This window comes from Hyperolius riggenbachi, chromosome 8, assembly GCF_040937935.1.
Source record: "Hyperolius riggenbachi isolate aHypRig1 chromosome 8, aHypRig1.pri, whole genome shotgun sequence".
NCBI classification, from domain to species: Eukaryota; Metazoa; Chordata; class Amphibia; order Anura; family Hyperoliidae; genus Hyperolius; species Hyperolius riggenbachi.
This window is the reverse complement of record NC_090653.1, coordinates 153,677,861-153,690,382: the sequence shown is the minus strand read 5'-3', so window position 1 is coordinate 153,690,382 and position 12,522 is coordinate 153,677,861. Positions and strand designations below refer to the sequence as shown.

Here is a 12,522-nt window from a genome sequence, read left to right as displayed (position 1 = left end):
CTGTGTCTGATTGTGCTGCCATAAAGATTATGCTGCCCTGCATGTACTGTAGGATCCTGAGCTGCCCCATTTTCTATTACATCAGGGTGCTGATATATAAGGCTTGTTATCTCTGCAGTCATACCTCCTATACGGACCAAATTTTGTTCTGTTCTGTTAAAATCTGGCAGGACTAACAGATTTACAGGGGATTCTCAGACAGGGAACACACTATTCTTTCAGTTTTCTGTGCGCGTTTTTCTGCATACTTTTTCTGCATATCAAGTGCGTTTCTATGCAGGAAAACGCACGCGTTGTTTCACAGCAGGTAATGTAATTGATACAGAAAACTGACAAAATGTGCAGAATTAAGATGCAGAATGTCAGGTTTTTTTTCCTGCGTGCAAAAAACACATTAAAGGAATTATCAGGCAAAAAAAAAAAAAAAAATGAGTTTCACTTATCTGGGGCTTCTACCAGCCCTATGCAGCCACCCTGTGCCCTCGTAGTCACTCACTGCTGCTCCAGTCCCCCACCGCCAGCTAGTTTCGTTTTTACCGACCTCGCGAGCAGTGAGTGACTACGAGGGCACAGGATGGCTGCCTGGGGCTGGTAGAAGCCCCAGGTAAGAGAAACTTTTTTTTTTTTTTGCCCGACAATCCTTTAAAGTGGAATATAACCCAGTATTTCTACTTTGCTCTAAAAGATTATTTACAGCATATAATATACTAACACAATGGTTTTTTTTTTTTTTGTTTTTTTTTAGTAAAACAGCATTTAAAGGGTTACATCACAGGACTGACTTTTTCTTCTGCAGGGGCTGCCGCATCTGAACTGGTTTAGCTTATCTTCTGTATACATTCTTTACTTAATACAATTAAAGGGAACCTTAACTCTAATTAAAAAAAAAAAAAAAAAGTTTTACTTACCTGGGGCATCTACCAGCCCCCTGCAGCCATCCTGTGCCCTCGCAGTCACTCATGGCTCCTCTGGTCCCCCGCTACCAGCTAGTTTAGTTTTTGCCAACTGGGAGTCGGCCGGCCGCCATGCGTATGTTTTTACGCATTCCCGCTGGTGCAGGAAGCTATTGCAGACATCAAGTAAATTTTTACGCGTTACGGTTGTAATGCGTAAAATTTTACGCATTACACCCGTAACGCGTAAAAATGTACTTGTTGATGTCTGCAATAGCCTCCTGCACCAGCAGGAATGCGTAAAAACGTACGCTTGCGGCCGGCCGACTCCTAGTCGGCAAAAACGAAACTAGCTAGCAGCGGGGGACCAGAGGAGCCATGACTGACTGCAAGGGCACAGGATGGCTGCAGGGGGCTGGTAGATGCACCAGGTAAGTAAAACTTTTTTTTTTTTTTTTTTTTTTTACAGTTAAGGTTCCCTTTAAGTAAACATTCTCTGGCTGTGCAGAAACTTATGCTAATGAGTCCTGGAGTGAAACACAGGTCAGAAATCACTGATGGCTGCATTTAAAACAGAATTACAACAGTTATGATTAAAATGCACAAGCAGCTTTCAAAGTAAATAAACTGAACTTTGGGAAGTTATAATTTATAAATGAATTATAATACTTGTGCACAAAAGCAAATATCATAAATATATGGGTTATAACAAGTAGGAAAACACATTTTTGTTGAATATTTTGGCAGAGTTTTAAACCGCTTTAAGTGTGAACTAGCCCATTGATTAACATGAGTTCTCAACTAGTATGAAAACAGTCAAGTGTGTTCTCTGCCTCAGTGTTTTCTTTGTTTTCAAAATCATTTCCTGAACGGCAGTTGTTAAGTCTATTACTGCCAAAATAGTGAGCAAGTGAGTACGGAGGATGGCTGGTATCTTGCTATTTTGACAAACTTAGCAACTGCTGTTCAGGAAATGCTTTTGAAAACAAAGAAAACACTAAGGTGGCCACTAACGATCCAATTTCTAGCAAAAAATTGTTTGAGCGATCAGAAATTCTGATCGGATTGGTTGAAAATAATCTCAGTTGATGAGCACAATTGATTATGAATGATTATAAAAAAAAATCGTCCGACTGGATTTTTGGCAAACCAAATTTTGGATTTTCTTGATTGGTTGTGATAGAAAGCTAAGATTGGTTCAGTGACGGTGTAGTGATCAATTTTTCTTCCAATCAGAATTTCTGATCGCTCGAACGATTTTTCGCTACAAATAGGACCATTAGTGGCCACCTTAAGAATCCCCCTATAAGAAGATGAACTAGTTCAAAACTGGTCGGTTCTATCAGTTTTGAACTGCTTACTTTATTTGCTATAGTGGTCCTTTAAGCCTTCACAATTTGAATTGCATATCATCCACAACATTAATATGATTCACAACAGTCCTGACTCTTGTACAGAACCACTGCCTGAGCTGCTATTTATAGCTTATCCTTCCCCAACGCCCAATATTTGCTATTAGCAGTCTTGGATAGGGGGTTAATCTTAAAATGCAGTGTGGGCTAACTGACTCAGACAAGTCACTGTTTGAGAGCTGTAGGCCTTGACAACAGATTTCAAGGAATGTGAAAGACAGCTTTATTAGTTTAGACTAGAGGTGCCCACACTTTTTCAGCTTGCAAGCCATTTAAAAAATTCTTATTTGAAAATGATCTACCAGGTAGAATCTCCCTACTGATGCAAGCCACAAATGCATGACAGCATATTGCACTAAGTTTATTCAAGTCAGAGACTACGTCACTCAGGCATGCGGTCTGGGATTTACCCACAACTTCTTTGGGATCTACCTGTAGCTCATACTAATACCTAATGGGCATCCCTGGCTTAGACTGACCAGTGTTACTGAGTATGAAGTGGTTCCCTTTTCATGCTGAAAAGCAAAAATGATGCCAAACCATTGCCTAGGCAATTTCAGAAGGAATAAAGAAAAAAAGACACACATCTGATATGTTCATGTTAAACCCTGCATCAGGTTAGACTCTTTAATTGTTTTATTTATAGGTTTGATGGTGTGAACCTATCATCAGCGTTTGTCTCTAATAACCAAAATGTATAGACCAAGGCTGAAAATATGTGCAGTTCAAGAACTTCTCAATACTCCTTGCCTTGCCCACCAACCGATAGTCCTCAGGATAAGAGTATGTCAGCACAATGAAACAAAATCGTAGCGGAAGTTCAGTATTCGGCCCTTGATAAATTCATCTGTGCTCAAGAAATTCCATCCCAAAAACATCTTTCAAGCCTTGAAGGTCTAATATGCAGCAATTTTTAGAGGATGACTTCAGTCACAAAAAGGTGCTAAAATTCCAAATATATATTGAAAAAAAAAATTAAATAACAAAAATAAGGAAATTAGTGATTCCATTGTTTGTGTGCAGAACAGCAGCCTCACAACACTCAGCAGAAGGAGTGTTACAGCAAACACACGGAAGGTAGGAATCACTGATAATGGTGCAGAAACAGATGCTGTTAGAAGTGATATGAAATAATATGTTTTGATTATATCACATTTTCTAAAATGTATAATCTCTGATTGTGAATGAACTGAGCACCAAACTGCAACTGTCCTGTTATACAAAGTGCTATCGTCGCTGCCTGGGTCTACGTGAATCATTATTCTCAAAGATTATGCTTACTATCCCAAGAGCTTCAGTATCCAATAGAGCCAACCAAGTCCTTTCTTAGTCTATAAGACATTTGAAAGGTGGTATCCTTTGGGATGATGGGAAACACTGCACCTGATTTGAATAAGATCGGATTTGTATGGCTGTCAAGTGGTCCAGAGGAGGAAGGAAAACTGTACTCCAAAGAACTGAAAAAAAGCAGGTGTCCGCTGTGGCAGTTACATTTCTCTCTCACGTCCTTGCCATAGGACTTTGATCCCTCTTTTACTGTCAGTTAACCCTCTCCTTAAGGGCTATGCCTTTATTCACTTCCAGCATGACAGTCAGTCTCTTGATTGGTAGAACAGGATATATCCTGACTCTGAATTTTTGGAAATGTCTGATGTTAAACCGTAGAACTCCTCAATGGCTTGGGCATCAATTTTCTGTATTGAGAAAGCAAAGTAAAAAAACAAAAAACAAACAAAAAAAAAACTTAGTTGCTGAATATATACTGTACCATGTAAAAGGTGTGGCAAAAAAAAAAAAGTGTACAGTAAATATGCTCTTTAACCACTTCACCCCAAAGCGTGTTTTTTACCCTAACGGACAAGAGCGATTTTAACCTTTCAGTGCTCATCCCTTTCATTTGCCAATAGCATTATTTCCTATTTTCACATGCACGCGCACGGCGGCAGCAGCACTGTCTGACTTATAAAAACATCCTGCTAGAGCCTCTTAATGGCTCCAGGACGTTTTTATAAGTCAGCTTGTCAGTAAGTGGTTAAAAAAGTAATTGCCTCGAACACTGCCAGGCCTGCAGGAGTGAAGGGAGGCCCGGGCTGGGTACCTGGCGTGGGTCTGGGATGAGGGAGGGGGGGTGATTGATGTAATGCTGCACAAATCTCATTGCCGTCACATTAAGTGCCACATGACATGCTTAACAGTTAAACTACTAACAGTTAAACTAAGTTGGTTTGGTTGTGTGTTGAAATATAATGGTTGGAAATGTACACCTGGGCTAAGATAACTGATGTGCTATAGAACACTAGGATGCAAGTAAATGGTATGGCACCTAATGAAGGCGAGCCAGTGGGGGGATGTAGGGCTGGCTATGTGGGCTTATAACGAGGTGTTTATGGGGGAGGTGCTGCGAATCTAACCAAATTTGCCGTTAGAAGAGGGGATATCCAATTGCTAAAATTAGACATCAGAGGGCACTACTAGCTAACTTTCTGTGACTCTTACAAGCATATTTGTTTTGCAGCGGCACTCCACCGTATATATATCACACAGTCTGCGTTAGAAGATAGTGCTGCAATACTTACCTGCACAAAGCTTTTCCCTAGCAATACATCGAATCTTCTCTGAGACTTAATGCTTCATAATTATGCAAGCAACACTCAAGGGGTGACACTGTCTACCTGCAACTCCCCTCTAATGGGGTAGGCTGACAATGGATACCATAAGTTAACTCCCTACGGCAGTATACTTGATTAAGCCCTGCCTGATTAACTCTCACTGCTATATGTGGTAGCGAGCTCAAAATACAAACAGTATGGCCCACGTACTCCCCTGCTAGGATAATTTATCTTTCATAGTGAAAGCCACACTAAAAGTTGTATGCTGTGCATACACCTTCCCTGGGTGGATTAATGCACTGATATGTATTTACCTAACTGCTCTTGCTAGCGCTAAGCTTTCTCCATAAAGGTCCTATGGCCCGGTGCCTCCCACATATCACCTCAGAAAGGGTTAATTGTAGGTGCCATACATACTCCATAAATAGCGTAAGTGCCTATTTGACATCAGGTGCATACAGAAACGGTATGACGATTCTTCTGACCATAACGGTTAAAGTTGTTTCCTCCCAATATCTGGGTGTAGCTGGGCAGCGGACCCACCTATTTTCTCTCTGGTACCGCCGCCCCCCAAGTAGGGACCGCTCTACACTGACAAAATTGTCTGAGTTCTATAGGTGACTCAGGCCTAGTAACTAAAGTTGGGATACACGCTGCGGTAAGTTTTCTGTGTTAAATGTTTATGCTGCTGCAGCAGGGTTTTTTGTTCATTTTCTTCTTTTCAGCTACAAGACAATCAATTTTAACTGTACTGAATGTATTATTACTATTGCACTGGACAAGCCTTTTCTATTATGCCTGTTACTGTCCCTTAGCTACCCCTAGATTCAACTCTGCTAAAATTTGCCATGCTCAGACATGGGAACCTCCCTAAAGCTAATCTCTTGGAATATCAGAGGCATACGCTCTCCCTTTAAGAGGTCGCTAATGTTCCAGTATATCTCCAAACACCGGCCCCACATTCTAATACTCCAGGAAACGCATCTGGATGGGGCATTGACAGGATCTCTAAGCAAGCCGTGGGTCCACAGGTGTTTCCACTCCATGTACTCTACTTTCTCTCGGGGGGTTACAGTGTTGATTAATAAATCTCTCACATACAAATTGCTACACGCACTTCCAGACTCTGAGGGTAGGTACATTATTCTCCATATGTCCATTTACGGTAACATTTATTGCATTGTGGGGGTTTACGCTCCTCCTCCCCTTCAACAGAGCCTGCTAGCAGAAATAACGACTAAGATACAGAAATACCTACCTGCTAAACTCCTCATAATCGGAGATTTTAATGATATCCTTTCATCACACCTCGATACCACCAATAAATCTCGTATAGCTAGCGTGGACCTAAATGCTTGGGCAGACTCCCTGTCTCTTACAGAACTTTGGAGGTGGAAAAATTCCCAAAGGCTAGCCTTTTCACACTTTTCAGCCACACACAAATCTGCCTCGAGAATTGACCTGGCCTTTGGTAACATTGACTGGCTCTCCTCTATGTCTGCAGCCTCCTATCTCCCTAGTGGCCTATCAGACCATGCTCCACTAGAAATTATATGTGCACTCCCCACTTCCTTCAACCATACACTGTGGAGGCTTAACCCTAAGTGGGTTGAAGAGGAAGACATTGCTAAAAATATCACAGTAGCTATTGATCGATACTGGGAAACTAACGAGAATACTGCCACTACCCAGATAACATGGGATGCCTTTAAGGCTACAATCAGGGGCGAATACATAAACCAAATAAGCAGATGTAAAAAGGAATATAGCGCCACGTTAGGTACACTGGAAGAACAGGAGGAAAAAAACACACAGTGCTTCTCTGATACCCCCAATGAGGACACGTACGCGGCAATGATGCAAGCCAAAAGATCCCTCAATTTACATATGACAGACCTCACTAAAACATCCCTTGTGGAGTGGCAACAAACCACATTTGAGAAGGGGGACAAAAACGGCAAATTACTTGCCAACATAGCAAGGGACCCTCTAGAACACTCTAACATTCCAGAAATTAAGAGCGACACTGGGGAAGTCATATCATCCCCTACAGATATCCTCAACAGATTCCAACAATACTATAGCAATCTTTATACCTCCCAGTTCAAAGGCGATATCGCTGACCTCCATGAACTGCTGGCAACTGTGCCGCTGCCCTCCTTAGATGAGGAGGTCTCTATTAGCCTAGATACGGAAATAACGGAGGAGGAAATATTAGACTCTATCATCTCTTTCCCGCCCCATAAGTCCCCAGGTCCTGATGGGATCCCTATAGAATTTTATAAACGCCACATGAGAATAATAGCCCCATATCTAAAATCAACATACAATAGTTGCTTGATGTCTGGGGAACTCCCACCTAGTTTTTACCAAGCACATGTCATTCTCATCCCAAAACAGGACAAGGACCCCCTGGAGTGCAGATCATACAGACCCATCTCCCTCCTCAATAATGATTTAAAAATTTTGACCAAAATCTTAACCACCCGCATAAATAAACACATTTCAGACCTGATAGAACCGGATCAGACAGGCTTTATGCCTCACAAAACTACAGATATCAACCTTAGACGCGTATACTCTCATATCCAACTCTCAGAAAACACCACTACTCCGCGCGCCCTGGCCTTTTTGGATATACAAAAGGCGTTTGATTCTGTGGAGTGGGAATACCTGTGGGCTACGCTGCACAAATTTGGGCTCGGCCCCAGTTTTATCTCTTGGCTGAAAACCATTTACAAACACCCAGGCACTAAAATCAAAATTGGACAGAGAATTTCGGATAATATACAGCTGGGCAGGGGTACCAGGCAGGGGTGCCCTCTCTCTCCGGCCCTCTTCGCGATCGCCATGGAACCAATAGCTACGGCTTTACGCCAACACCCAAAAATCCGTGGCTTTCGCGTTGGGGGGCTGGAGGAGAGGGTGTCACTATATGCTGACGACTTAGTGGTATACCTGGAGCTCCCTGAACTATCTGTTGGGGGTGTGCTAGAGACCTTTAAACTCTTCTCCCCGTTCACGGGCCTTAATGTGAACTGGGAGAAATCGAAGCTGCTTCCTCTGAATCGGGTTCTACTGCCATCCACCCCGTTGGAGATAGTTCCCAAAACAAAATATTTAGGGATTATAGTCTCAGGTAACTCAGCGGACTACTTCTCAGATAATCTACTTCCGTTAATTCAGCTCACCAAACAGAAGCTTCTGGGCTGGCGGGGCCTCCCTCTGTCCCTAATAGGCAGAATTAACCTCATTAAAATGAAGCTACTCCCCAAATATTTATATCTATTTCGAAATTGCCCTATTTGGGTACACAAAAATTTCTTCAAACAACTTAACTCAATGCTCTCTAGCTTCATCTGGCACAACAAGACTGCTAGGATCAGTCTTAAAAAATTGCAACGACCTTGGACGGAGGGGGGCCTTGCCTTTCCAGACCTTTATAAATATTTCATAGCCTCCCAGCTTGTCACGGCCCACTGGTGGGTTGTACAGGATAAATCCAACTCGGCAGTGGTGCTGGAGGCTGCGGTGCTAGGTTCATATCAGGCACTTGCCCAAATAATATACCGGGGGATCAAGGCACCATACCCCCTAACAATAAATATGAAAGTGGTCCTGCAAGCTTGGAGAGTAGTACAGGCTTGGCACTCTCCCTCTCCAAACACGCTTTCTCCGAGACTCCCACTATGGAATAATCCCTCTCTTCCTCATTTCTATATGATACCGGACCCGATTATCTGGATCAAAAAAGGAATAACGCACATAGAACATATAATCACCTCCAGAGATCTGACCGAATTTGACTCCCTTAAAACAACGTTTTCACTGTCCAATAAATACTTTTTCAGATACTTTCAGCTGAGGCATGCATTCGCGGCGCAGTTTGGTCGAGAAGTGGTTAAATTGACCCCCACTGATATAGAGGAAGTAATTTGTAATGAAAACCTCTCTAAAGCTGTTTCGAATATATACCGAAACATAATCCTGATCACTGAGCCTCACATCACTGCTTACAAGCGCCCCTGGCTCAAACTCATGCCAAATCTCGATGATGAGGATTGGGAGGATGTCTGGATCAGACCCTTCGAATACCTGATCTCTACTAAGGACAGACTGATACAGTTTAAAATTCTTCATCGGGCATATTTGACCCCGGCAAAAATACTCAAATTTGACCGCACAAGCCCCGGCCTCTGCTGGAGATGTGGCGCTGCCTCGGCTGACTTCGACCACATATTTTGGGAATGTCCTGAGATAGTTGAACAATGGAAAAATGTCTGCCAAATTGTGGGGTCGGTCACTAAAATACACATAGCACCTGAGCCCATGCATTGTCTACTGGGTAATGTTCATACCCTTGCCCCTACTAGAGCACAGAGGAGCCTGATAGGCCTATTACTCTTTTACTACAGAAAAGAAATAGCTCTAAATTGGAAGCAACCTCTACCGCCCTCAATACAGAGTTGGAAAAAACTGATAAACAGCTCGTTGCACTTATACAAAGCTGCCTATATTGCAAGGGGATGTGCCCCCAAGTTTAAGAAAGTGTGGGGGCCCTGGACGGCAAGCAAAGACACAGTGTGATAACTATTGACCTCTCTCTGGTGGGTACACAGTGTAACCTCTGAGCCACCCTCTAAGGCTCACGATAGTGGGGTAAGCTATATAAAATAAGGTGTCATAGCTGGCACAAGAATACGATGTGTTTAACATACAAATTGGTTCTAATAACGTTAAAATTACGTGTAATATATGCTGTTTATGTCTGCTGCAATTATTGTAATTTCTAGCAATCTTGTAGCTGAAAGGCTGGTCTTTTTTTTTTTTTTTTTTTTGTTCTTCTCTTCTCCTCACCTGCGAGTGATGGAGTTTGGGGGATTTTGTTTCTTGGTGTTCTATGTTAGTATGTTTGTATTGAGAAAACTCTTTTCAATAAAAAGAATTTATAAAAAAAAAAAAGTAATTGCCTTACATCGTTTTCATCAATTAACCTAAAAAGTGCAAAAAAATAAATAAAAAAAAACAACAACCACTTTATGCCGAGGCTATAGTGTATTCACGTAACTTCTGATATTTGATTTGCCAGAATGGCGTGAATATAAGTCTGCAGCAAAGATGAGCACAGCACGCACGCTAGCATGTGCTCATCACTGGTGTCAACAAGTGGGGGAGGCACCTGGTGCCAGAGATCAAATACTCCCACCGCCTCTTCCCGCTTGGTACTGTTGCAGTAGAAGCATGGATGATGAAGTATGACTCACCCTCCAGGCTCCTACAGTGATTGGTTCTTTCATAAGCTCACTTAGACAGTTGGCCTCTTATGTCAGTAAGTTCTGGGTCTTGGCTTGATAATGTCATCAGCCAGTACACTGTATGAACTGACATTAGATGGTGGCAATAACAGTGAGAGGAGAAGAGATGCAATTGCTGCAGGATCCATAAGGGTGAGTTATAATTACAGTCATACTTCCTCTGCTGCAGATCTCTGCAACGGGGGTGCCGGGGGATACCACTAGGTACCAGGGGATCCTTAAAGGGGAAGGGTAGTACCACTAGACTACCAGGGAAAGCTATTGACGTGGGGTCACTAGCCTAACAGTAAGAGCTGTGGGAGAGATGGGTGTCACTAAACTACCAAGAAATGCCTTAAAGCGGAAGTGGGACCACTAGACTACCAAGGCCTACCTTAAAGCAAATGCTATAACAAAAAGAGGCTACTGAAACCACACCCCCTGCATACAAAGCAACTTATTACGCTTTCTATAAACCTTTTATTCCTGGTTTACTTTTAGACATGTTTTTATTATCATAGCAGTACTAGGAAATACTATGTAATGCAGAAAAATATACCTTTATTACAAAATTAAATATATCTTCACCATTTATTGCAGTAGCTTCAAAGTAGTATAATAAATGGGATCAATAGCCACATTTAATTAGGGTTTATTATCTACAGTAGCATTTTAATGATAAAATAATTATACGTGAAAACTGAGGTTGTTATTTTTCTTTTTAAAATGCATAGGGAATAAAATAAGTTCTGAGGAAAAAAATACTCTATGACTGTGGTCAGGCAGTTGCCTTGCAACAGGGCAAAGCAGTTGGATTAGACCGGTTTTATCTAGGTACTTTCCCTTAGGCCCGTTTATACTTAATCAGTTGCTCTCAGTTATAACTGAAAGGACAACTGATTTTCAAAGTAACGCCCATGTTTTCCTATGGCACCGTTCACAAGTAACGCATTTCACATGTAAGAAAAAAAACGCGTACCAACTGATTAAGTGTAAACGGGGCCTTATGGTAAAATTAACCCTTGTAGTAGCAGGTGAATGGACCCGCACAAGCACAGTGTCATCATCATCGTACCCCTACCCATGGAAAGGATAAAACTGAATGGGATCTATCAATCCTCACTTTGTACAGCGCCATGGAATATGTTGGCGCTTTATAAATCAATAATAATAATAATAATAATAATCCACCTATAACACAATGTGATGCTTGCACGTGTTCATTATGTGATCCCCTACCCTTATCTAAAATGTATTATCTGTAATACAGAACTACAACAGTGCTATAATCCAGCAGTTTTGTTGCACGACTCCACCCAACATCCAGAATTGATGGATTATGGGTGGTAAAATTCAGAAGAGTGAAAGTAATGACTTGCTATTCATTCTTAATGTGGCGATACCGTAGCATGCAGTACATTCTGCAGAAGTTCACAAAAGGTTCCTTTTTATTGCTGTACATAAAACCTAACTGGACGTGAGTCTCTGTAACTTAGAGACTCTGAAGTCTCCAAAAAATGATGTTTTTACTTTAAAAACCTCATTAACATTATTGCCGCTGTAAAATCGATGTATCCCCATGGCTGAAAACACCCTAAATCACCCCTAACTCGCCCGGCAAAATCCACAACTTTCTTGGTCGTGGATTTTGCTTCCGCCTCTATGCGCGTAAATCAGCGCTGATCTCCGCCTCTCCCCTGCCCCTCTCAGTGAAGGAAGACAGAGAGGCGGAGGAGAGGTGGCGATCCGCGCTGATTGATGCGCATAGAGGCAGAGCTGCAGCAAAATGCTCTGCTTCTATGCGGAAGGAGCCCGCGATGTACCCCAGAGAGTTTGGGGTGATTTAGGGTGTTTTCAGCAGCGGGGATGCAGCGTTTTAAGAGGGGCAATAATGTTAATAAGTTTTTTAAAGTAAAAACCTCATTTTTTGGAGACTTCAGAGTCTCTTTAAAACTGATCTGAACTCAGAACTTCTTCGCTGGTCTAAAAGATAAGCAACAGCGTAATAACCTTTGTGACAGCTGAAAAATCCTGCAATAAACCTGCATTGTGTCAACTTCCTGCTTTTATAGAAGCAGACATATTGTTAACATCCTGTGTTTACAAAGTAGCTGCTCTGCAGAGGCAGCCAGCGGACATCTGAGAGATCAAATTACACTTGTGATTAGTCACAGATGAGAGGGAATTAGACACTCTAAACTCTCTAAATACATACAGGGTGCATGCTCTATGCTTTCCTTCTGTCCTGTGCAAGAGTTCAGGTCAGTGTTCTCCCCAGGCTTTTAGCCGGGTGCTGCACCCAGCTAGTTTTAAA

At 42.1% G+C, this 12,522-nt stretch overlaps 1 protein-coding gene across 1 annotated transcript in view; it reads right to left on the bottom strand.

The window, feature by feature from the left end:
* Positions 1 to 2,896: 2,896 nt before the first annotated feature.
* Positions 2,897 to 12,522, bottom strand: part of LOC137527133 (ubiquitin carboxyl-terminal hydrolase 12-like) — a 156,443-nt gene continuing 146,817 nt past the window's right edge. The window contains exon 9 of the mRNA XM_068247564.1: positions 2,897 to 3,999. Coding sequence (XP_068103665.1) covers positions 3,898 to 3,999 — 102 coding nt within the window. The 3' untranslated portion in view covers positions 2,897 to 3,897. The remainder of the gene's footprint in view (positions 4,000 to 12,522) is intronic.